This window comes from Brassica rapa, chromosome A03 (genome assembly GCF_000309985.2).
Source record: "Brassica rapa cultivar Chiifu-401-42 chromosome A03, CAAS_Brap_v3.01, whole genome shotgun sequence".
Taxonomy (NCBI): Eukaryota; Viridiplantae; Streptophyta; class Magnoliopsida; order Brassicales; family Brassicaceae; genus Brassica; species Brassica rapa.
The window spans coordinates 17,215,100-17,238,550 of NC_024797.2; the positions used below are offsets into that span (position 1 = coordinate 17,215,100).

Consider the following 23,451-nt stretch of genomic DNA (forward strand, 5'->3'; position numbering starts at 1 on the left):
TAAAAGCCCTAATCTCATTACTTTTTCTTCACCACCAAAGCATCAAATATTCTAATTAGTGACACAAAAGATTAATCAGTCTCAAGAAAGATGAAGAACGAATCAACCGTCATTAATGTCCCTGCAGAATCAAGCTCAGCAATGAAAGGAAAAGCTCCTCTAATCGGTGTGGCTAAAGACCACACTACTAGTGGCTCAGGTGGATACAAGAGAGGTCTCTCAATCTTTGACTTCCTCCTCCGTTTAGCTGCTATTATTGCAGCATCAGTAGCAGCTGGAACCATGTTTACAAGCGACGAGACTCTTCCCTTCTTTACACAGTTCTTACAGTTCGAAGCTGGCTACGACGATTTACCAACTTACCAGTTACGAGTTCATTCATGTCTGATCAATAATACTGTTTGCCTTGTGTAGCAAGCTAACTAATAATGTCATCTGTTGTTTTCAGGTTCTTTGTGATTGCCATGTCCATTGTTTCAGGATATCTCCTTCTATCTCTTCCCATCTCCGTCGTCACCATCGTTCGCCCGCTTGCCACCGCCCCAAGACTCCTCTTGCTCGTTCTTGATACTGTACATATTCAATAATATCCTTCACTTTCATAAAGTGTCATTTAAAAAAAAAACAGATATATTAGCATATTTACAAACTAAATATTTTTTCTCTAATTAATACATTAAAACAATAGGATTAAAACTGGATTTTTATTTAAAATTTTGCATAAAAAATACAAAACAACACTCTTTGTAAAACAAAAATTAAATCTTAAAATGATATTGTTTGTGAAAGGGAGTGAGTATTAGTTTTAGATCTTGAATGACTTACTAACAACTAGAGTGTATATGATTATTAAATTAGGCGGCCTTGGCATTTAACATGGCGGCTGCATCATCGGCGGCAGCGATATCGTATCTAGCACACAATGGGAACCAGAACACGAACTGGCTCCCCATTTGCCAACAGTTTGGTGACTTCTGTCTGAAAAGCAGCGGAGCTGTCGTCTCCTCCTTTGTAGCCGTTGTTTTCTTCACCATCCTCGTCGTCCTCTCCGGTGTCGCTCTCAAAAGACACTAATTAACACCCTTCTTAATGTGTGTTCATTACTGTAAAAGTAAAACTATTGTACCTATGTCATATGTCATGTGTAATGAAAGTGTGATTGTAGCTTGTTGTATTAATATTTTTTTAAGTCAATGAAAGTGTGATTGTAGCTCTGCTTTTGTGGAAGAAAGAAAAAAAAAACGAAATGATTTCTCAAATTTCATGTTCTTTATAGTAATCTTATTATAATTCAAAAATAACTTTACAGACAAGTTTGTGTTCACTTTTATGCTATTCTGATCATGTTACACACACTGTCTATATTACTCCAAGCTACATCTTTAGTTAGTTTCTTTGTACAAAACTGTGGAGCTGAACCTCTCTCATCTACAGCTCCATTTCTTAGTATGGGACCAATATAATGAATAAGCTATTCTGAACAGGTTACAGCGGTTGATCGCACAGCTATGCTAGCTGCAATTCAAAGATATGTTCCAGGCCTGGTACGCACACCTTCTTTGTATATAGATGCCATGGAACTGAGCCCATAGAAGGCATGTGATGTGACTAGAAAGTAGCGTTATATACTTATACCTCTTTTCATTTTGTTGTGTAATTCATTGCCAACAGCTGCGCATAGAGAATCTCATTCCATGTGTCAGGTACACCAGGTAAGCACCAGTGACTACAATCTTGAGGAGCATCTTCAGGAGTTCCCGGTTCTCTATACCGTGAAGGATGAGCATCTTTCCTGAACTCAGTCAGATATGTAATGTTCAGAAACTTAACCTTACTATGTTCATGTCTCATTTCTTGTATTACTTCAGAGACATAAGTGTTTTGAATAGGGTCAGGTTCCATCTTCTTCATATCAGTCTCTGGATTTGTATCTGCGTCACACAAACCACCTAAGTTCCAAGTCCCATTCCTGCAACACCCAAAAAGATTCAGACTCTTGTCTGATGATTAATCCTCATAGAATATTGCGAAACAGACCTGTAATGCACAGGAGAGAAGCTTCTGAAGAAGACATAACTACTCTCATGATCTAGTCTCTCTAAAACCCATGACTTCCATGTCTTTAAAGACTTCTTAAACCCCTCCATTACTCCCATTGTCTTGTTCAGTTTACCTCCCTCCTGAAAATAACAACCTCTGCAACAACAACAATAACAAAAAAAACCATCAAGAGAACTCATCCATCACCTTTGCAGGGCTGAGCATAGATTAGTAAAAAAACCCCAATTTTTTTTAAAAAAATTTACATATATATAAACCTCCAAATTTGTAAAGAAAAAAAAAACAAACTCTTACTAATTAAATTGTTTATAGCCCCTAAAATTCCATGTTTCAGATTAGGTTCATACATGTTAAAGGTTTTGTCTTCGTTCCACCAATGTCCTGTATTAAAGACAAGAACATCAGACCCGACCCATCTTTTAGACTGCCAGTTGAACTCATCGACTCTAACAGTCATCTTGACATCTTCCGGTGAGTTCTCAGGTGGCCTAGCAACCACGACCAGAAACGGTGTTCTATGATACTCAACGGTTACGTTATGTTCAGGAAACCGCATGGAAAGGAAGCCCTTGTGCTTGCTTATAGGGTTACCATTAACTTCGTATATCTCAGATTGATTAGACACAGCTTGTGAAAGCATACATAAAAGAGATTCCCATTGGTTTCTTCCTATGGAATCTCCGATGAACACTATCCTCCCGTTCCGACTCCTCTTGAGAAAATCACTTGCGTTGAATCTATAATAGTTTCAGACCACATGAACCAAGTCATCATGGTGAAAAAAGTAAAGTAAAAAATAAATTGAACTTGATTGCCGCCAGATTCATATCCAAAGGTCTAAAAGTCTTTTTCAAATCAAAGCAGTTTAAAGTAATTTTAGAAAATTAAAGTGGGTAAGATTTTATAATTGTTTTTCTATGAAACATGGGTTTGTAATATTTAATTTTTAAAAATAACTAGGATGGTAGGTTCATAGAAGGATAAAATTTATATCCTGTTAAATTAACTCTATTTTAGATAGTAAATTTCTCTAAACGAATCTTGAACCTCTGACCTTTTAGATTCATATTCGATAGCCTAAAGAGATTCAATGAGTATTTGAAAGTAATTAGAGTGATTTGGTTTTTAATGATTTTTTAGATGATTTTTGGTGAACTATGGAATTTGCTAAATTTTTAGTTAAAACATTGTAAAATTCTATCTACTAGATTTGAAGCATACATAAAAGAGATTTGAAGATTTATATTTTTAACCAAGAAACTCTCTACCAAAACAGCTTAAGATCATTAGAAATCTCACTAAATTTGCTACAACAAATATTTTCAAGAACAATAGATTTTAGAGTATATTCCAAAAATAACAAGTTCAATAACATTGTATTTTGAAGTCTTTAAATTTTACTTTTAAATAACAATGAATTTATCATTATGATATACAACTCACTTAAAGTTCTAGTTTTATCCCTAAAAGTTTTATCCATTATGACAACTTTTGGTTATAGTTAGGTTTGTACTTTTAGAAGAATTGCATTGTAAATTTAAAACTCTAGTGGATCAAAGAATGCTTTGTACCCTAGATGTTTGTTTTAATCAAGACCAATCGATACCTTAAGCTCCAAGGGAATAAGATTACATAAAGAGTGTGACAACATACCGTGGAAGATCGCAACCGTGTGGTTGCCATCGCCATTGTCGGAAACCAGAATCTTTTCTTCCATTATTCAGACAACGAAAACCAGGATCCAGAAACCGACACTCTTCTCCATAAGAGGTTCCGTCCACGTCACGTTGTCGGCTACGAACCCATTTTCCATACGAATAGTCGCACACGTCGTTGTTTCTTCGTTCCTTCGTCAAAGAAGAAGATAAGAATTCGAAACAGAGATGAGGCTTGATGCCGACAAGATCCACGACGGTAACGGAGAATATCAAGAAACTGACGAGAAGAGAGATGCCGACAAATATATGTTTCTTGATCTTGAAGGTTGACAAGAAAGGAGATGAAGATAGAGGGAAAAGCTGCTTCATAGAATTCGATTCTTGTTGTTGATCCATGTCGGTACAAGATTTGATCTTTCTTTGAAAAGAGGAGACGTGAAGATTGTGAATATGCGATCTTTTTTGAGAGGGGAAAGTAATAATAAACATATATATGTTCCTGTAACGCAATAAATTCGCAATTAAATTATTAATAGATCCACTATCAATTCATCCATGTGACAGACACAAATATTAATGGGAAAACTAATAGATGCATCCCACAAAAACCAATTAACGCTTAATAAAAGACGTTTCCTCCCATGTTCGGTTCTGCATGTTTTAGATCGAGATGACAATCAATTTCCCAAAATAATTAACTTAAACTGTAAATTCTGTAATTTATTTTCATATATATGAACAATAAAATAAAGCTAATATTACATCAGTTTGATGGTTTTCTTCTGGTAAAATACATCACACAAATAGCGCATGCTAATTTGATTAAGATATTTTTATAATTAATTAGAAATCATTATTTTAGAGTAGTAAGGGAAATGAAGAAACAAAATGCGATTGAAGTATCAAACGGTTAGTTTCCATATAAAGAAAGAATCGTTCATACAAGGTAAGTCTATGTGCGATGGATTTTGAGCTTTTGACTCATTTATGAGTATATATAATTATAGATGTTTTTTTCTTTTTACCAAGTTCCTTTTGTGTAGAAATGTCACTCTGGCTAAACTTTACCAACATTTAAAATTATAATACTATCAACTAACTATATAATCTTATATTTCCTGTATGACAGATATGTTTTAGTTGACAAATACTCTACACTTGTGTTAATTTCTTAAAACTATTTGGGTCAACGAAAATTCAGATAGCTTTGAGTTTTAAAGCCCAGCCCATAAAAGGAGTGGGAGGACATTTCTTTGATCTGGTGTGGATGAGAAAACTCTTCAAGAGCACTAAGGAAACCAAAGAGAGGGGATGTTTCATGTCTGAATTATGAACACGAGAGAGAGAATAGTGGATTCTATTCCTGATCTTATCGCTTTCGTTTACATTTGGAATCGCGTTACAGTGTTATAAAAGAAATAGTAACAGAAACACAAACGCAAATGTAAACGCAAAGAAACAATAGGAACCTAGACTCATTTTGTCAAAACATCTTGTAGAAATGAGCCAGATATTCCGTCCACACTTTTCTGCAATGCAAAAAGCAACAATAGAGAATCAAAATTCAAAAGCAGAGTAAAATAGAATAAAATGGTCCTTAGATTTTGCTTTGGACCAGATAGAAAAGGCTATGTAAGTTGTAACACAACATTACATTTTACTCACATGCTATGCCCTCTGCTTTAATCATTTGTTAGGCCCACACTCTTTTCTTCTTGTAATCTCATCCCATGAATCTCAGCATTTCCCAAAACCAGCTTTATTCATCATTGATTCAAGAGATGGTTCAATATACATGCACATAAATGATTTTTTGCAAGCTTCACTGAATTTATCTCAGATTAGGAATCAACTAATAAACACTTATTAACATTTTTTGCCCCATGCCTCAGTTGTATGAAAAAGCTCCTCTTAATTTTTCTTGTTTTCAAATTAGTTGAATAGTAGATAGTAGATACTTTTTTTTTTTGTCAATAGTTATAAATACATAAGGAAGTCACACTGGTATTAGTTCTCTTCCTTTTGTGGTGTTTTCTCTATGACAATAATTGCGCCAAGTAGGGGCCCAAAACCTAACGTCAAGATCTAAAAAGTTGTCACTTCTCTTTGGATATCATCAACCTCGTCCATCTCCAACCTGCTCCATTGTTTCCTCAGCAAATGAGATATTCTGTTTCAGGAAACCAACACCTAAGCTATTGTTATCATTCTCATTGTTTTTTGCATAAAATTGCAAGAGAATGATGTTGAGAATATTCATATAATATACTTTTGATTTTCCATTTTGTATGAGCTATTTAAACAGTATAAATTCATCATTCGGTTCAAAGTGTGTTACATTCAAAACATTTATAATATTTACTGAAACTTTGATGGATGCAATATCAAGTTAATATATAATGTTATAGTACTACAAGTTACCACTTACATAATATTACCATGTTGAAAATATGTTTAATAACTTTACCAAGTTCTAAATTCTGGAAAAGAAGAAAAAACATTTGTCAGTTTTGGTGTCTAAGTAACAAATAAGTTATATATATCGAAACGACAATTCTAGCATCAGTCTTTGACTTAAACAAAACCATGACGGTGCCAAACAAATTAGAATGGTAACTAAATTAGATAGTTGAGGCATATATATAAGATTAATTGATTAAACTTGACTTTTTAAAAGGGAAATGTAGGCTATCAAAATCATGCTAGGCTACAAGTAGTCAACAAATTGGGCATGTGCGATTACAGTCAAGTGTAGCATTATTCTCCCTGATTCCTTCTTTATATTATTGATTAAAATGCTCTTCAGGTCTATTATAAAAAAAATACTAATTTCATATGTCTCATCTCGAGAAACAGCCACGACGTCTGTATAATGCTTTAAACAATCCAATTTGCATCATATTCAATCAAATAGTAGCATATACTTGCTTATACTAACGTAGGCAAATTGAATAGGACAAGAATGTCAAAGTTATTACCATGGGATGAGGAGTTGACTAATAGTAAATGTGCTGGCCGTTGTAGCCGTCGGAACACGGTGGTGGCTCAACGACGTCACCGTGACATTCGAGGTTAACTCCGAATAGCCTCACCGTCCTCGAGGTCCCTGCAACCACCGTCGGTGTCTCAGCGACCGCTCCTACAATTTCCCACCATCACGACACGTGCATGTCTTTTACTTACATATATTTTTATAAAATAACTAAAGGAAGAAATAAGTGCTAAAAAATATTGTTAGTAATTTTAATTTTTTAAGAGTTATTCTAGTCATTTCTAAACTAATTAGAGTCATTCTAATCAACTTCCCAAGAAATAATGAGCACGTTAGTCTAAGAAGATTGCATGGTTCTCCTCACGCGCGTGTAAGGGATTAGATACAAGTACAACTTGGCGAAGATTATTTCCTTGTCAAGAATTAAAAGAGACATACACGACGAAATAACAAAGAGATAGATATTTATAACAAACTAAACTTTTGTCTTTTAACTTCAATATTTTTTGTTTGTCTTTTAAGATGATTGTTCTTGTAGAATAACATGTGAATCTGCATATCATTCTAAAACACCGTGCAAAAAATAATAGTATATATGCTATAAATAAACATTATGAACATATATTTTTTTTGCGAAAAAGACATAATCTACGAAAAAATATCTTTAAAAACAAACAAAAGGGTATTAATCTCACATATAGATAAGATAGAAAGAAAAAGAAAGAAAATAGAAAATAAAGAGTTTTACCATATTGTGAATACTCTTGGTGAATGTTAGGATAAGAACTAGTTGACGCTTCTACTTGGCGATAAGGTGTAGTCAAGCCGCTCCAGTACGCCGTCGTGTTAACTCTAGCCTCTTGAGACACGGCCGAAAGAGAAGAAGCCTCGCCGCGTCTCCGCCAGCCAATGAAGAGTCTATGGAAATCGAAACGGTGACGTTGGAAGAAAACAACGTCCCCTGCGTCGAGGTGCTTGTCTTTGACGTACTTGCTCCATCCTTTGGTCAAGACGTAGCTTTGACTGCTGTTCCAATACGAGTATCTGAACTTCCAACACTTGCCTGACTCGTCCTCGAAGCTAAGAAGCATCCCTTTCTCAGTCGTCTCAGACGTCACCTCACCGCCTCCATTGTTGAGAGGCAAGTATTTCTCGGCGTGTTGTTTTGGTATGACTAAACGGTTTAGCTTTCCCACGTCGCTTGGTGTGAGTGATTTCTCGAACAAGGACTCTTTATGTGATGCGGTGTCGTTTTGATGAGGGTGCAGGGAGAGAGTGTTGTGGTGGATGTCTCTTGAGTAATGGTTGCCTAACATTTTTCGGAGTTAGAGAGAGAGAGAGACAGTAGAGAGGATATGCAGAGGTGTTTGGTGGTGAAAGAGAGATGAGTAATGGTACTAATATAGTATTATGCGTAGGTATGAGAGTGTGAGAGAGAAAAACTGTGAAAATAGTTAAATTGATGTGAAACTGTGGGAACTATTTGATGTAAATGAAGAGGACACGACATCGATAGTACCTTTAAGGTTTTGCGTGATGACATTTCTTTTCAATCATTATTTTGTTTTTATTGTTTTTGCAGTAAACATTTTAAATATATAGTATTGAAATTTTGTTAATTCTCTTTTGATAATTTTTTTCCTAAATGACATTAGATCTTAAGAGGTTCTAGATATTGTTATTATAGTGTATGAAAATAATCAAAGGTTGTAAGGGTAGTGAGGTTTCCCCTAATGTATACTATATTCTTAGTAGTTAATCCATGTCGTTCATGAACTTGTATGGTTAAACTTTTAGCAGCAATAACAAAATGTATGGTTAAACACCAAAAAAAAAAAGAAAAAAAAAAGAAATGTATGGTTATAAATATTAGGGATAAGTGTCCCACATCGGATATTGAAAGGGATCCTTAGCAATATATAAGATGGATGGGCCACTCCACTTAGTACCAATTGGTTTTAGGTTGAAAGCCCATCTAGCTTAACATGGTATCAGAGCCTGATCCATGCAGTTCAATCCAATCCATTATCGATCCAGCCCAAAGTCGGCTCATCGATCCTTGCCCGAACATTCTGAGATTGACGCTCAAAGAGCCATCATCTCGAGAGGGCGTATTAGGGATAAGTGTCCCACATCAGATATTAGAAGGGATCCTTAGCAATATATAAGATGGATGGGCAACTCCACTTAGTACCAATTGGTTTTAGGTTGGAAGCCCATCTAGCTTTAACAATAAATACGTGTAAGAAATATAAGGGATATACTACCAAGAATGGTGATTACACTATTTTTCTTTGATCTAAATTCAAATTCGGTTTGAGAACAATGAGTTAAAGAATCTAAACTTTCTGATTTTTTAACAAAAAGTTATGACATCATTCCGTCCCTGAGATTTACAACTTTGAGATTTTATGTTTTTGTAAATTATTTTCTTGAATTATGGGAATCATATGCCAATGTTTCTTTTGTCTATACTCAGGATCTCCCTTGATACACCATTATTCGATTACAATCCCTTCCTCTTCGAATTAGGTTTATTTGTTTTGTTTTGGTGGTTTGCTAATATGTTGCGATTAGTTGGGATCCAGCGGCTGAGAATTGAAGGGTACATTCTCAGTGAAAGTAATAAGGTACATAAAATAGTTATCCCTGACGCAAGTGAGAAGCTCAAGCTGTGAACAATATGGAGCATGTGCTAGCTTTGCCTTTCCAACACACCAGCGCACGCATCTTCGTCACTTCTACTTCATATATATAGTTCATAACAGCCCTTAATGTTCATTCTCTCTATCTCCCTCTTTTTATTTTACATTTTTTTTTTCTAATCATTTTACAATTGAGAAAGATAAAGACTTGATGAACTATTTGTGAAATCGACGACTTTGTGGCCCTGTCTCTCTTTTTCTTATTTACAACTAGGGTCGGCCCGTCCTACGGGCGGGATATTAGTTAATTTGATATTCACTAAATGCTCGAGTTGAAATTTGTTTTAATATTTAAGAATTTGGTTCTGTTATGTGTTACTTATTAGTATGCGGTGGTATAGTTGTTTTTCGATTATTCTTGCTTTGGTATTGTATCAAATTAACTAATTGTCCAACTCATAATTAATTATAGATGTACAAATGTGGATTTGTGATAAAGTTTGATGATAATACTGTTTTTTTTTTAATTCTTATTCATAGTGGAGTGTGCATGTGTCAGAAAGAGACCTATAACAATTTTTATGTTTTTGCGTATGGATTTTAAATATATATTATTTTGTATAATGCATACTTGCTCTATAACATTTGCTTGTAGACTAAAAAAATTATTTTCTATATTTTTAATAGAGAAAATATTTAATCTAAAATATAACATGGACATATGTATCTATAATTGGTTTCGCGGCCACATACTTATAAAAAGTGATTTTAGCCTAGTGGTTCTAAGAGAAATTACCAGTGATGGAGGTGTTGGGTTCAATTACCCTTGACTGCATTCATTTATTCAGCTTTTTGTTATATTTTGGCTTCAAATATAAAACGGGACACGTGTCACTCCCATAACGCACAATTTGATGACGTGGCTTCACGGGAGAGAGGCGAACATTTCTTTATATATATAGATATTGAACAACCACCATTCTATAAGTTGATGCTTATTGAGTAATTGATATCCAACATGCAGTCATAAAGTTTCAAAAAATCAGTCATAAATGAGAACCCAACATGCAATTCACCAAATATATAAATAATCAATTAATATCGCTCAATACATTATAAAACAAAACTCATATTGCTGGTTCATAAATTATTAAATTACGGACATATTTATATTCAGTGTCGGCCTTGAGATTTAAAGAGCTATAGGCATTTTATTAAAGTTTCAACTAAATTTTTTCTTTATAAATTTAGGTGTCTACAAAAAAATTTAGAACCCTATTTCTATTTCTATGTAGTTTTCTTTGAAAATTTTGGGGTTAAATCCAAATGTTTCATTCGGTATTGTTCATAGAGCTAATTTGCTGAATATACTAAAAATGGTGAGATACCATAGAATGGGGGGTAAATGGTAATGATAGGGGGAAAAAAATTAGAGGGATATAGTGTATGGAGTGCAAATATGTGATATTTGGTGTGTAGGGAATACAAATTCTCTTGTTCATAACTGGTTTTGTTTGTATTATACACCATGGTATATTTAGTATTTATTGAGAAACTCATACAGTTTATGATGTTTAATGGGTGCTCTAATGATCTCTTGGGTATAAAGGAAAGGCAGGAGAGGAATCTGCGAAGTAATTCGTGGAGGGATCCTAAAATGATAAACCTGCACATTTCTTTATATAAATATTTAAAAAACGACAATATTATTTTGTTGTTTTTAGAAAGTGTTGCGAGAAGCTTCATGAAACTCAGGATAAGCTGCTACTTTTGCTTTTTTATTATTTCTGTTTCTGACATTTCTCCATTTCCTAATAAATTAAAACTGCTGAATGAACTGTAATTTTTCTTCAGTTAAAAAGAAAAACTGTAATTTTTCTAATATTATTATAACTAGGTTCGTGTCCGCGCTACGCGCGGATTATATGATTGTATATATTTTATAAAAAAATATTATGAAAATATGAATTTGTTTCACAAAAGCCCATAAAACTATAAATTATGATGTAAAAAGATGGAGATACATATTTTATTTTTTTATGGTAAATTTTGTTTTTAATTTTAACTTCAGAGTTTTCAATTTTAAAATATATATTTTTTCTCATTGACAATAAATAGAACACTCATTTTGTTTTTGTAATAAATAAGCATTATATACTCAAATTTTAGGAAGTTAGCAGTACAAACTTTTTTCTGCGCTTTTTACTTATTAATATTCTAAAATATTTAGTAGTTATATTATTTTTAATCAGTTTTGATTAAATATTTCTTTAGATAATTTCCTATTTATTTTTTGCTTTAAAGATAGAAAATATTTTGTTATATTTTATTTCTGTTTTATTATATAATAAGTTTATAATTTTCATTACATAAAATGAGTAGTAACTAACACAATAAAGATCAAAGAATATAGTTTATTTCTGAGTTTGTATGACAGTGTAATATTTTGAAAAATTAAGCATGATAAAAAAAACATAAAATCATTAACCATCTAAACCGACTCTTCTCTCCTACGTATTTTCTCTTTCTATTTCTCTCTACCATTTTTTTACAAATTTAATTTTCATTTTTTTTTGTTATTTAACAAATAGACTCTAATATTTTTATATTCTATTTTTCTTTTTCCTAATTTCACTCTAAAGTTTTGAATAATTTATCAGAAATTATATTCAATAACCAAAAAAAAACTATTTTCACTAACTAATTGTATCACTCTCCCCTTCTTTTCCTCTCTCTTCCTATCTCTCTCTACTCTCTCTCTAGAAAACTAATTTTTTTTGGTTATTCCACAAATTAACCCTAATTTTATTGAAGTAAAATTTTACTGATGGTATTTGAAGCGAGTGCTACTTTTTTTGTTAGTTTGTTAATTTTGGTTATGTTGAATGTAACTTAGTTACAACTTCTTTTCCTTTTGCCTTGCTACATTTTACTATTTGCTTAGAATATTTATGTTGGTCTTTATGTTGTCTATGCCTAACTCCGTTGAAATTAAATATTTATATTTAATACTTAATAATATAAATTAAGATTTCAAAAATACAACTAAAATAGAAACCAACTATGATTTTATATTTAACCAATTAGTTCTCTTGTATCTTGTATATTATGTGGACCATAAAACAACATTCAAGAATTTATTGGAAGACTAATTTTAACAACTTAATTTAACTATAATGTTTGTGTAAGGAAGATTTGGAGCACAACAGAAGAGGGAAAATAAACATTAAAGAAAAGAGCGGAGGACAGTAGACAACTTTAAAAGCCATAAAGAACTGATGGTGAAATGGTGGTCTTAGGCAGACATGGAATGTGTAGGTGGAGAGTTGGAGCAATTAGGTGATACGCTTGGAACAATTGGCTTCCTTCTCTTCGTTAGTGTCTTTGGTAAGTGTACTTGTCTCAGCAGATCTCTTTTCTACCTCATTTGGAGCTCACGACTTATATAGTTGCAAAGCTGTTGTGTCCATCCCCTTCGTTTATTGGATTGTCATTTACTGATTTGGAAGACGGAAGGTCTGCAGCGTAGTGACTGATGGTCTGTCTTTTGCAATGAAGTTGTAGCTAGTCAGATCCTGAATTTGTGTGTCTGGCCAATTGTATCCACCATACATTGTGGGCTGGGACCTCATGCTCATCACCCATGTATCCATTAGCCTAGGAATATAAAACAAAATGTGAGTGAGTTTAAATGGTTAGGGAGGTGAATGCTGTGGGAGAATAGGATCCCTCCAAGTAGGCATCCATTAATTCGGAAGCTTGTCTTCCCGTCAGCTCTTTACCCGTGACACCAAGCAGGACAACAGTAGCTGTGTCAACTGTCAACATTGCTGTAGAGCGATATTTCTACTCGATACCTAAAATTTTAAAACACACGTCATAATGTTTTCATTTAGAAACATACGCTAATAGACAGAGCTAACGCGTCATATAATCTAAAAATAAAAATGATCAGATATTTGAAACAACACGTACAATAATTGGTAAACAGAATTTTTTTTGGTAAACCAAGACGGACGACCTAATGTTTAATTTTAAAACAAATACTAATATGCAGACCAAGCACTATTTGTAATTTAAATGCAAACATGACCTGTAATTTCAAAACCAGCACTAATAAGAAGAGGAAACATGATCTTTTTTTTTTTTTGTCAACAACATTACAGACTCATATTGACCATGTAAACCACACTGGGAGATGTTGATCCATGTGAACGACAAAAGACGTTTGTGTCCTGACACTGCGTGCTAGGTTATCCGCTTTTGTGTTTTGCGTTCTTGGAACATGAATTATCTCTGATCTTGTGAAACTCTCTTTCAGACTCTTAATATCTTCCAAATAACTTGCAAATGCTGGTCATTCTTCTGGTTCCGAAACCATCTTCACCAATTGAGAACAATCCGTTGCAAACGTAACCTGAAATTGTCGTAAGTTTCTCATACATTCCATAGCCCATAATAGAGCCTCCATCTCTGCATGCAAGGGAGTTAGAGTAGCCCGTACATTCCTTGCTCCCATTAGTCCCTCAAATCCTTCTAAAGTACTGAACCAACCCTGACCAGAGAAAATATCACCCTCCTTCCATGACCAGAGGAAACATGATCTGTAATCTAAAAACACAAAGACATCGGTATTTTGAAAATAAATACAAACTTTTTTTTTTGAAAAAGACGGTCTGTAATTTTAAAATAATCTCGACCTGTAGGTTTAAAGCCACACTAATAGGCAGAGAATGACATGTAAAACTACGTGATCCATCAATATTTGTTCAAATGATGAGACGAAGCTGATCTGGAAAGCCTGTAACCCAAGTAAGCTCATTGGTAGAGTTGCTTTCGTCTCACCCAAAATCGAATAAAACAGCTGCTTGACCCACGCCCGTTGATTTTGAGGAGTTTGACGCCATAGATGCGGTGGTTTAGTTTTCCTGGTCTATGAAATAGGTTGCGAAGCATAATGAAATTATATAGACTGAGGAGAGAAATTGAAGGGGTAATTGTCATGGTTGAAAAGTCGAAGAAAATATTGATGGATCACGTAGTTTAATATTGAAGAAGATCTATTTAAGTAGAGGAGGAGATGACTGGAGTTAAGCCGGAGATTCGAAACAGCGTAAACCTGTCGAAAAGAAAGGTTGAAGTTGACTAAAATGGGAAAAGAAGGTGAGTATTTACAATTGGATTTAAAATGGGCTCATAAAGGAAGAAAATTAATTAAACGATCAAGCAAATACTATCATATTTTGGCCCAATATTGAATAAAGGTATTGACATGTCAAAATGATTGGGTAGGAATATTTTATCCTAGGTGGCATAGCTTAGAAAATTTCAATTTAGTTCCTTTTATATAGTAGTGATAAGTATTATTACGACAGGACAAGATTTATTCTGCGCATTTGGGCAATTATCAACTAATATTGCCGACAAAAAATAAATTCTGCGCATTAAATGATGCAAATCATGTTGAAGCCAATGGTGTAGCTCCTGCATGACAAAAATACGTCGACACCAATCAAGAAAATTAAGACCAGCGATGACTTATCTTAGTTTTTTCTGGTCGAAATGTTAAAAACTTATCAGCTAACCACCATCGCAACCTCTGGATTGGAAAGAAATATAATGTTACATAAAGGTTATGAAATTTATTACGTACGATATATGCCATTACTCATTATGGTAAAACTATTTGTTTTTGGTAAAAATAAATAAATATGTGTGTAGACATCCTTAACGTGATGTATTTATCAAGATACTGCGATCTAGCTAGAATAAATCACAAGAGAAAGACAGACAAAGTGACTTTTTCTTTAATGTTGTAAAAATATTGGTTATGTTAAACTTAAAATTTCACTGTATGATTTCGAAACAGTGTATTTTGTTTATAACATAACTCGGAAAGATAAGAATAATAAAAATCAGAAACTTTGAATCTAATATCAGGAAATTAATAAACCTGATGATAATTTTCGTTTGCATGTTGTTTTGTATTTATTTACCATAAGTAGGGGACCAAAGCTTTTTTTTTATGTCAACAGGGGACCAAAGCTATTTGTTGTATTTTCTATGAAACCAAAACCAATGGCCGGAAGCAGAGGAGAGAGGACCACATATTTCCTTCACATTTTTAATTTTTTCTTGTTAAAAATATCTGCATTGTTCTGCATTTTTTCATCGCATATCTTAGACTTAGACCAAAATTTGAGAAACTGTAAGCAATTAACGAATAACTTTGCGCAGAGAAAATCACACCAATAGATTAAACTGAAAGATGATTATCAACACTTTCAAAAATATAAACTGGTAATATAAATAATTCATTCACATAAGTTTTGAGGCAAATAACTTTCTATGGTATTTTGTTATTGTTTTCAATCTCTGCTATATATGTTTTATCTATCCATATTTTGACTGCACATGCTACATTTATTTAGCGGCCACATTCATATTACTGGTCGTTTAAACTATCAGACTATTGCTCCAGCAACAACTATTAAAGAACTATAGTATTCACAGTGCTGAAAAGTCAAAATTGTACAATATACAAACGTACCAATTACAACACATCCAAAGTTTATCCAAGTTTGAGGATAAGTTTAAGAGTGTGGACTGGAGTATGAAAAACTATTTGAATCTTGGACGTATAAGAAAAGAAAACACAAAACGTTATTTGATGAGATATACAAATAAATAAAAGGTGCAGCAAAGTTTGAGTTGAAAAAGATACAGGAATAGATGGTCGGAGTAGGACAATGGAAACAAAACATTTGCACGCCTTTATCTTCTTTCTTCTGAGTTATTTCATTGCATCAAAGATTCAGGTCCCACTTCTATTATATGTAAAGGCCCCATTTCAAATTTAACCCCATTTTGCCTTTACAAAATATATATGTAAATAAATAAACTATCTCATTTAGCCGAATTTTTTTATTTTTTTTAGACCACCTGAATGATGTTTTATAGTGAAAAAGTTGATTAAAATTATCAAATAATCTATATGTACCTAAAATGATGTGATTAAGATCAGAAATAGTCTAACTCCTGCCCCAAATAAATTAACAAGAGCGAACATGTTTTGGAACATCATTACTGGAAAAACTCTGATAATAATAAAACAATTATATTCACTTGGAAAATATTCAACAATACTTTTTTGTCAACATATTCAACAATATTTATCACAAAACTTTGAGTTTTCTTTTTTTACTAAATAAATTTATTTTTATTTGTGGTTTTCACGTGAGATGGTTAAGAAAACAACAAGAGTGGGCTTTTAAACTGGACCCACATTATGGCAGTAGCAGGCTGAGTGAGTATGGGTCCTACAAATACAACGCCCATGATCCCAAATTTTCCAAAGAAAATGGAGACAACCTCTGTGTTTATCCGAAAGCCACCCTCACGCTTTGGATTATCTTTCTTTGGTATTTATTCATTTGTCATTTTATTTCAAAATTAAACACTTTAAAATAAAATGATGAAGAAAACGCAGTGCTCCACAAAGGCACAAACGTCCACACGTTATTTGCATTACGGCAATGACGAAAAATTTTAGTTTGAAGGTTCAATTATTTTGATGTGATTTTATAGTTTCGCATAAAACTCATGAGTTAGGTGTTCAAAATTACAACTGGTTAATTCTCTAAGCAAATCAACCAAATGAAGATACTATAAGTAGATGCCATGAATTATATTTTTATTTCATTCTCTTCGTTATAAATCATAGTAGATGACTAGATGTTTAAAGTTACGATATACAAGGCGCAGATTAATAACGGTTTGACTGTATGTTCATGCATCTGTAAATTATTGGTGCCATTTTGTTGTCAACTACAATAACTGAAGAAAAAGAAACTAAATCCCTCTAAAAAAAAAAAAAAAATCCCTCTAGTAGATATAGACTCAGAGGCTCAGAATAGTAAGCTAACGACATCTTGTTGAAACAAACGATCTTATTTAGGTTACTAATTAGGAAGCAAAAGATTGTTACAAGTTTGAAGTTCGAACTCTGACATAGCCCATGGGTCCAAACCTTAGGCACCCAATTCCATGTTGATGGTGATTTGGGCCGGGTTGATTAGTATATTTTTGTACTTACATTTAAACTTGTAGTACGCTACACCTAAGTTTCATATATACAATTTTCATTTATGTGCAGACCCAAACATTTTTTAGGTTGAATAGTTTTCTTTGCAAGTGTTTTCAAGTGTTTAACCATATATAGAGTCCTGAGGAAAAACTGTCTGCAACAGTACAAACAAACATATATCTAAACTACAATAAAATTATTTACAAATCCAAAATGATGGTAAAGAAACAACATAGATCACTGATGAAAAAAGACTGCTAGGGCTGCATGCTAAGTAGTCTCCATGAATGTTCACCACACGAGAACTATGTTATAGGTTAAAAACGAATGAAGAAATATTTATCTCTTTGAATTTTTTCTAGCTAAGAAAAGAAAACATGTCACTCTACCGTTACAAATACAGTTTCACCAATTCATACATTCCCTAGTCTTTAAAGCTTGACATCCGACATGAATTGGTAAGAGACTTCGACGTATGTTTTTATAGCTCCCATCAATTCATCATTACTTTTCCGTTTCCCGTTTTCTTGCAAACCTATCTATCTCAGATTAGTTTACAGATCACCACAATAAAATAAATTATAACACTGGCCAATATTGATATAACCACTCCTAACGATTATTTAAAGAAAATGGAATTTGAGAATTGGGAACATGATATATGGGTCCACTTTCAAAGCTACCAAAGGAAACACATAAGCACATGCAGAAGTTTACACTACCTGGTTTGCTATTACATTTGGGATCTTGTTTTTTTCTGGTGAAAGTTACATACAGTTGAATACAAACTATAATTATTAATGTTTTATAATCATTTATCGATTTCATCAAAATATATAATACCAAATGTTTTGATTGTCACAACTCACAAGCGATCAAATGTATTATATCGTTATTATAGATTCTAATACATCTGAATCACGTAAGCAAAGCCTATATAGCAGAAAACAATCTCCAAATGACATATTACTTGTTAGGTAGATGGACTTATTTTAACCGGAAATAGTTGTTCTCAACGAGCCGTCAAACTTCGTGAAATATGGATATAGCTTTACTGTGACGCAACTAGATAAATATACTTGAAAAAGGAGTCCGTTTTCTACTAGAGGGATTTAGTTTCTTTTTCTTCAGTTATTGTCAATGAACAAACCAAAACAAAACCGAATTAAACCAAAACTTGATCGGGTGCCATGTGCTTTCATTCTGATCCGTATTCTAAAAATTGATTTAGGCAGCGCCTAGTCGTAAGAGGCAAATTGGACATAACGGAGCGACTACTGGTTTTAAGCTAATATAATTTAGGTCTAAATGTTGGTCTTAGACCGTCGGCATAATCAATAATCCTTTGTAAAACGCCTAACTTGCCTAACGATTTGTTGAACACTGATTATGATCAAATGAGAGAGGAAATTACTTACTTGATCTGATCTGCTTGTTAATTAGATTCTCACTCTGGTGCATTTCTTGCCATAAAAGACAATAAGATAAGAGAACTCAACTCTGTTTAACTGAGAAAGTTATAATATTTGTGTGATTCTGAGGTCTGAGTTTGGTCAAAGTTGTGACATTAGTATTTTATTCATCATTGGAGAATATATACCCCCTTTTTTTTTATAGCTGCAGCTTCTGATTGATGTTGAGAAGTGGGATTAGAGAAGATTAGAAAACTGTTGATCTTCAGAATCTTTTCTCATGTGCTCTAAAATACACATTTAAGTTCTTATGAAAGGGCATGTTTAGGTTTGCATAATTGAGCAGTTAGACTAGTATTTTCCATTCATCATATGGAGGTAGTTGGTTGGTTATTAGAAGTTGAGTTATTTGGAATAATGTAGGTCTAGATTCTCTAATAATTGAGACCTAAGGAAAGATTGTATATATAATGCTGAATATGGCAATGGACAATGTGAATCCGGCTTTCCTGCATTCTTTTACTTGTGTCTTAGGTAATAAGTAAGCTGAGAAACTTGTTGGTTTTGTAGAGGATGGAAGGGACTGGAAGTCGCCAGAGAAAAGGTTCCTCCACTGCGCAGAAGCTTAGGCTTGGAGACTGCAATGTGGAGGCAAAGAATCATGTTAGCAACGGCAGCTTCATGGATGTAAGTTGATTTTCTTACTTTTGATTGTGTTTCTGTCTATGAGAAGCCTTTTTAATTCTTAAGCTGTTCTTATCAAATGCTTCTGGATGAATGAATGTGCATATGATTATGATGTTAGTTATTCACTGTGATATTCACATAAACATAGACATGTAAGGCTATAATGAATGAGGAGATACTGAATTGGTTCTAATTAAAATCGGTATAGGCCGAAACGATTTAAAAAAAAAATCTGATTTATATTATTCAAATCAGTGTAAACTATTCTATATCAGTTTAAAATCGATTTAAATCGATCTAAATTAATCTAATCTAAATTTATTAAATTGAGCAATAACATTGGTATAAGTTCACAAATTTGTCTAATTCTTGTGTTTTGTATATTTAATTTTGATAATTTATCAAAATAATTTTATAAATGAAATTCAAAAACTAAAATATAGTAATATATATATAAATATATCTAGTTAATCAATAATTCGTTAATGTCTAGGTCTCGCTTAGGCTCTGAATAATCTGCTTACTAGCTTGTTATTTATAAAACACATAGTTACCGCATATAGATTTTTTTGAGCATTGACTGAATTTGTTATGATTAGTTTGTTTTGCCTCTATCATCTACAGATCCATTTGCGTTCAATGAACAAAAGGCTTAACGTGGTTTGTTCGATGCAGATTGAGACTCGATCACGGGCAGTGACACCTACTGGAACAACTATGGGAGTCAAAACACGGTTGAAAGAGTGTAGTAACGCTCTCACAACATCAAAAGAGCTTCTCAAAATCATCAACAGAATGTGGGGACAAGAAGACCGCCCATCTTCAAGCACGTCCCTCGTCTCTGCTCTACACTCCGAGCTCGAAAGAGCTCGCTTACAAGTCAACCAGTTAATCCACGAGCATAATAAACAAGAAAACAACATCACCTACTTGATGAAACGTTTTGCCGAAGAGTGGAAAAGCAACGAGCAAGAAGTCGTTGAAGCCGCGATCGAATCCGTTGCTGGTGAGCTCGAAGCGGAGAGGAAGCTAAGGAGAAGGTCCGAGAGGTTGAACAAGAAGCTAGGCAAAGAACTTGCTGAAACAAAAGCAGCTCTGATGAAAGTTAAAGAAGAAGTTGAAAAGGAGAGAGAGATGTTGCAGTTAGCTGACGCATTGCGCGAGGAGAGAGTGCAGATGAAACTCTCTGAGTACATGAACCACCACGTGGAAGAAGATGGAGAAGTTGAGGATGAACACGAAGAAGATGATGATCGTCATTCCATAGAACTGAACATAGACAAGAGCTATAAATGGCCTTATGGGGAATGTAAAAGCCTTTATTTACAAAGAAGCATATCTGATTGGGTTGTACAGAGCGGGAAGCTTGAAAAAAGTGGAGAAGGTTACTTGGATGACAAGCAAGGTTATAAAACTAACAAGGCTTCTTCAAAAGATCATCATCTCCTCTCTGGTCCAAGACTGAGTAACTTCCGTGGTGGTTCGGTTCCGAAGTCGCGGTTATCGGATGCTGCTAAAGGTGAAAACCAGAGTGCTAGAAGATCAAGATGGTAATGAGCTAAAGACAGCAGAGCATAGATAAAATAGAATGTAAAAAGGCTTTTACATTTACTAATGATCTACCTTTTGACATGAGTGATTCTTCATGTGTAAGTTGACAAACAAAAAGGCTTGAATCTTTGGACTGAGTATGATCCAGTCATGTACGAGCTTTTTAATATTTTACATAAAATTGTCTTTCAATTGGAGATTCATATTGCATAAACCCCTAAACCCCTTTTGATCGAAAAAAAGAAAAAAAAAACCTAAACCCTTAAAGAACCCTTCACTTTTGACTGCTGTCTCCTGCAGAATCTGTCTCAAGAATAAACACAGTTAACTGACTGGGCTTCATATTTGGTCTTATTTACTTGATAATAATAAAGACCAGAATATAGTTGATCAGGCCTGTTCCGAGAGTTCAAAGGTTAAAAACACTGGCTTAAGACGCAAGGAAGGATCATATATAAAATTTAGGTTTGTTGACTTCAGTGACTTGAGCAACTTTCTTTTATTACCACAGTTTTTGGTGCGAAGAAACTTTCTGAATAAGTATACGTAACTTGAGCCCTTGCACATTTTAGTACTTAACCAGTTCATATCACTTGTCAGGCTTAGCTTCATTTTGCTTCCTACTCTTTGTCTCGGATCCAACCTCACACATTCAATATTAGATAGATGAGTAGATGTATGACCGTATGAATGGAAGTGGCTGATATCGAGTGAGAATGCTTGATAAGGAATAGAAGAAACACGATTAATTAACTTATTTAAAAGAAGTTTTATAAAATCACAATATAAACACACAAATAGCATGCATTATATCATCAAATTTAAGTCTCCAAGTACGTGAGGCTTTTGATTTGATCCATAAACATCAGGTCGAACATTTGTTCGCTTTCTCCACACTAAATCAGCGGTCCGGTATACCTTTGATTTCAATCCACACAATATAATTGATGCGTGACTACAGCTATTTGTAACATACGATACGAAATCCGAATATTGGTTATTCATTCATACTTACTTCGTGGTTAACATTAATTGTAAATCCAGCCAAGCATGTCATAGTTTCAGTTGAATGAAATTAATTGTAAGGTTGCTAGCTTTAATGGTATTAGTGGTTCGGAAGATATACTATACTATAAGTGTAGTCTGTTGTTTTGAATAGAGAAAATATAAATTTGTTAACAGAATCCTTCTTCCCCAAATAAATCATTAAATAACTTCACATGGGAAATTAACTCAAACTGCAAATATTAATAGCTTGCTTTTGGTGTGAAGCTACGTGATATTGTAGTCATAGTATTTACTTTGGCATGGCCATCTTTTTATATTTTACTAGTTTCTTTACGAGATTTTGTAATCCTGTGATTAACATTAATACACATTCAATTCTCTTCCTGCTTCGATTAAGACCCTTTACTTGTACGTAGGTGGTCTATATAAAGACGAATACATATCTGTTTTCATTAAATACAATCAAAGACTATTCGTTTTCTCCTGTCAACAAATACTATTCGTAATTCTTCCTTCTTGATAAATACTTGTACCAAATTAATTTCGGAGAAAATTAACAAACACATAATGAATGCGATTCATATATATATTAGAAAATTATGGTTATACTTTCGTTTCATTGCCATGTATTCTAAATATTCAAAGGCTCAAAGCTAGTTATTTGATTTAGGACTGCAATTCTTATTATTTTTAAACAAAGGTATTAGGACTCCAAGTATTGTATCTGCATATATAGTGTTATACATTTGTTTGGAAAATAAATATTACAAGCTATAGTATATAAATACGTAACATACGATGTTATTGTGTTTCCCACCATATTTGACAATTACATATTAACAACCTACGAAAAGTTTAACAACAAAATTGGATTTGATTTTAGCACAATCTCGTATCGTAAAACTAAGAATCCACGTAAATAAATAGAGTACGTCTAATCCTCCACAAACATAGTTCAAAACTGAAAACGTACTTTAAAAATAAAAAAACCAACTAAAGTTTGTAGATTATTGGTTGGTGGATCTAATTTCACCACAAATTTGATATTACTTTCAAGTGAATGAAAATTTCATAAATACCATAAATTTATGATGATAAAACTAAATTAACCCTCTTAAATCATTTATAAATATCTTAAAATTATTTATAAAAGTTTATCAACCCACAATCCCATAAATACTAAACCCTAAATAATAATCACTAAACTCTAAATCCAAATGTTATGATATTTTTGATCAAATATAATTTTTGAAAAGCTGTATTATCCAATATTTTAAACAATTTATTTTATTGGTTTGATATTAGTATTATCATCATGTCATAATCCAAATGGGTAAAGTTGAGATGATAT

At 33.3% G+C, this 23,451-nt stretch overlaps 4 protein-coding genes across 6 annotated transcripts; 2 read left to right on the plus strand and 2 right to left on the minus strand.

The window, feature by feature from the left end:
• Positions 1–25: 25 nt before the first annotated feature.
• LOC103859398 (casparian strip membrane protein 2) lies at positions 26–1,213 on the plus strand. The gene is made up of 3 exons (XM_009136926.3): positions 26–365; positions 449–572; positions 859–1,213. The coding sequence occupies exons 1-3, from the start codon at positions 91–93 to the stop codon at positions 1,072–1,074; spliced, it is 615 nt and encodes a 204-aa protein (XP_009135174.2). The 5' UTR covers positions 26–90; the 3' UTR covers positions 1,075–1,213.
• Positions 1,214–1,250: 37 nt separating this feature from the next.
• On the minus strand, positions 1,251–4,835 carry LOC103859397 (protein trichome birefringence-like 8). Its single transcript, XM_009136925.3, has 4 exons — positions 3,715–4,835; positions 2,409–2,798; positions 2,038–2,196; positions 1,251–1,969 (listed from the first exon to the last, which is right to left on the minus strand). Exons 1-4 carry the CDS (start codon positions 4,206–4,208, stop codon positions 1,642–1,644), a joined length of 1,371 nt encoding a protein of 456 aa, XP_009135173.1. The 5' UTR covers positions 4,209–4,835; the 3' UTR covers positions 1,251–1,641.
• Positions 4,836–5,611: 776 nt separating this feature from the next.
• LOC103859399 (B3 domain-containing protein At3g11580) lies at positions 5,612–9,668 on the minus strand. Of its 3 annotated transcripts, none has more exons than XM_018657995.2 (3): positions 7,460–9,666; positions 6,698–6,858; positions 5,612–5,856 (listed from the first exon to the last, which is right to left on the minus strand). In XM_018657995.2, exons 1-2 carry the CDS (start codon positions 8,025–8,027, stop codon positions 6,716–6,718), a joined length of 711 nt encoding a protein of 236 aa, XP_018513511.1. In that variant the 5' UTR covers positions 8,028–9,666; the 3' UTR covers positions 5,612–5,856; positions 6,698–6,715. The 3 variants fall into 3 exon arrangements, with proteins under 3 accessions (XP_018513511.1, XP_018513510.1, XP_018513509.1); XM_018657994.2 differs by having other exon boundaries at positions 5,656–5,909; positions 7,460–9,668; XM_018657993.2 differs by having other exon boundaries at positions 5,661–5,889; positions 7,460–9,659.
• A 9,469-nt stretch (positions 9,669–19,137) lies between these two features.
• LOC103860152 lies at positions 19,138–23,270 on the plus strand. Its single transcript, XM_018657336.2, has 2 exons — positions 19,138–19,541; positions 20,217–23,270. Exons 1-2 carry the CDS (start codon positions 19,428–19,430, stop codon positions 21,093–21,095), a joined length of 993 nt encoding a protein of 330 aa, XP_018512852.1. The 5' UTR covers positions 19,138–19,427; the 3' UTR covers positions 21,096–23,270.
• The last annotated feature ends 181 nt before the right edge of the window (positions 23,271–23,451 follow it).

Coding starts and splice junctions, on each gene's coding strand:
- LOC103859399 (XM_018657995.2), bottom strand. CDS start 8,027: ATGTTAGGCAACCATTACTCAAGAGACATCCACCACAACACTCTCTCC. Junction 6,859..7,459: donor CCAAGAGTATTCACAATATG/GTAAAACTCTTT, acceptor GGGAAATTGTAG/GAGCGGTCGCTGAGACACCG.
- LOC103859397 (XM_009136925.3), bottom strand. CDS start 4,208: ATGTTTATTATTACTTTCCCCTCTCAAAAAAGATCGCATATTCACAAT. Junction 2,799..3,714: donor CACGGTTGCGATCTTCCACG/GTATGTTGTCAC, acceptor AAACTATTATAG/ATTCAACGCAAGTGATTTTC. Junction 1,970..2,037: donor TTCTCTCCTGTGCATTACAG/GTCTGTTTCGCA, acceptor TGGGTGTTGCAG/GAATGGGACTTGGAACTTAG.
- LOC103859398 (XM_009136926.3), top strand. CDS start 91: ATGAAGAACGAATCAACCGTCATTAATGTCCCTGCAGAATCAAGCTCA. Junction 366..448: donor GACGATTTACCAACTTACCA/GTTACGAGTTCA, acceptor TGTTGTTTTCAG/GTTCTTTGTGATTGCCATGT. Junction 573..858: donor TCTTGCTCGTTCTTGATACT/GTACATATTCAA, acceptor TTATTAAATTAG/GCGGCCTTGGCATTTAACAT.
- LOC103860152 (XM_018657336.2), top strand. CDS start 19,428: ATGGAAGGGACTGGAAGTCGCCAGAGAAAAGGTTCCTCCACTGCGCAG. Junction 19,542..20,216: donor GCAACGGCAGCTTCATGGAT/GTAAGTTGATTT, acceptor TGTTCGATGCAG/ATTGAGACTCGATCACGGGC.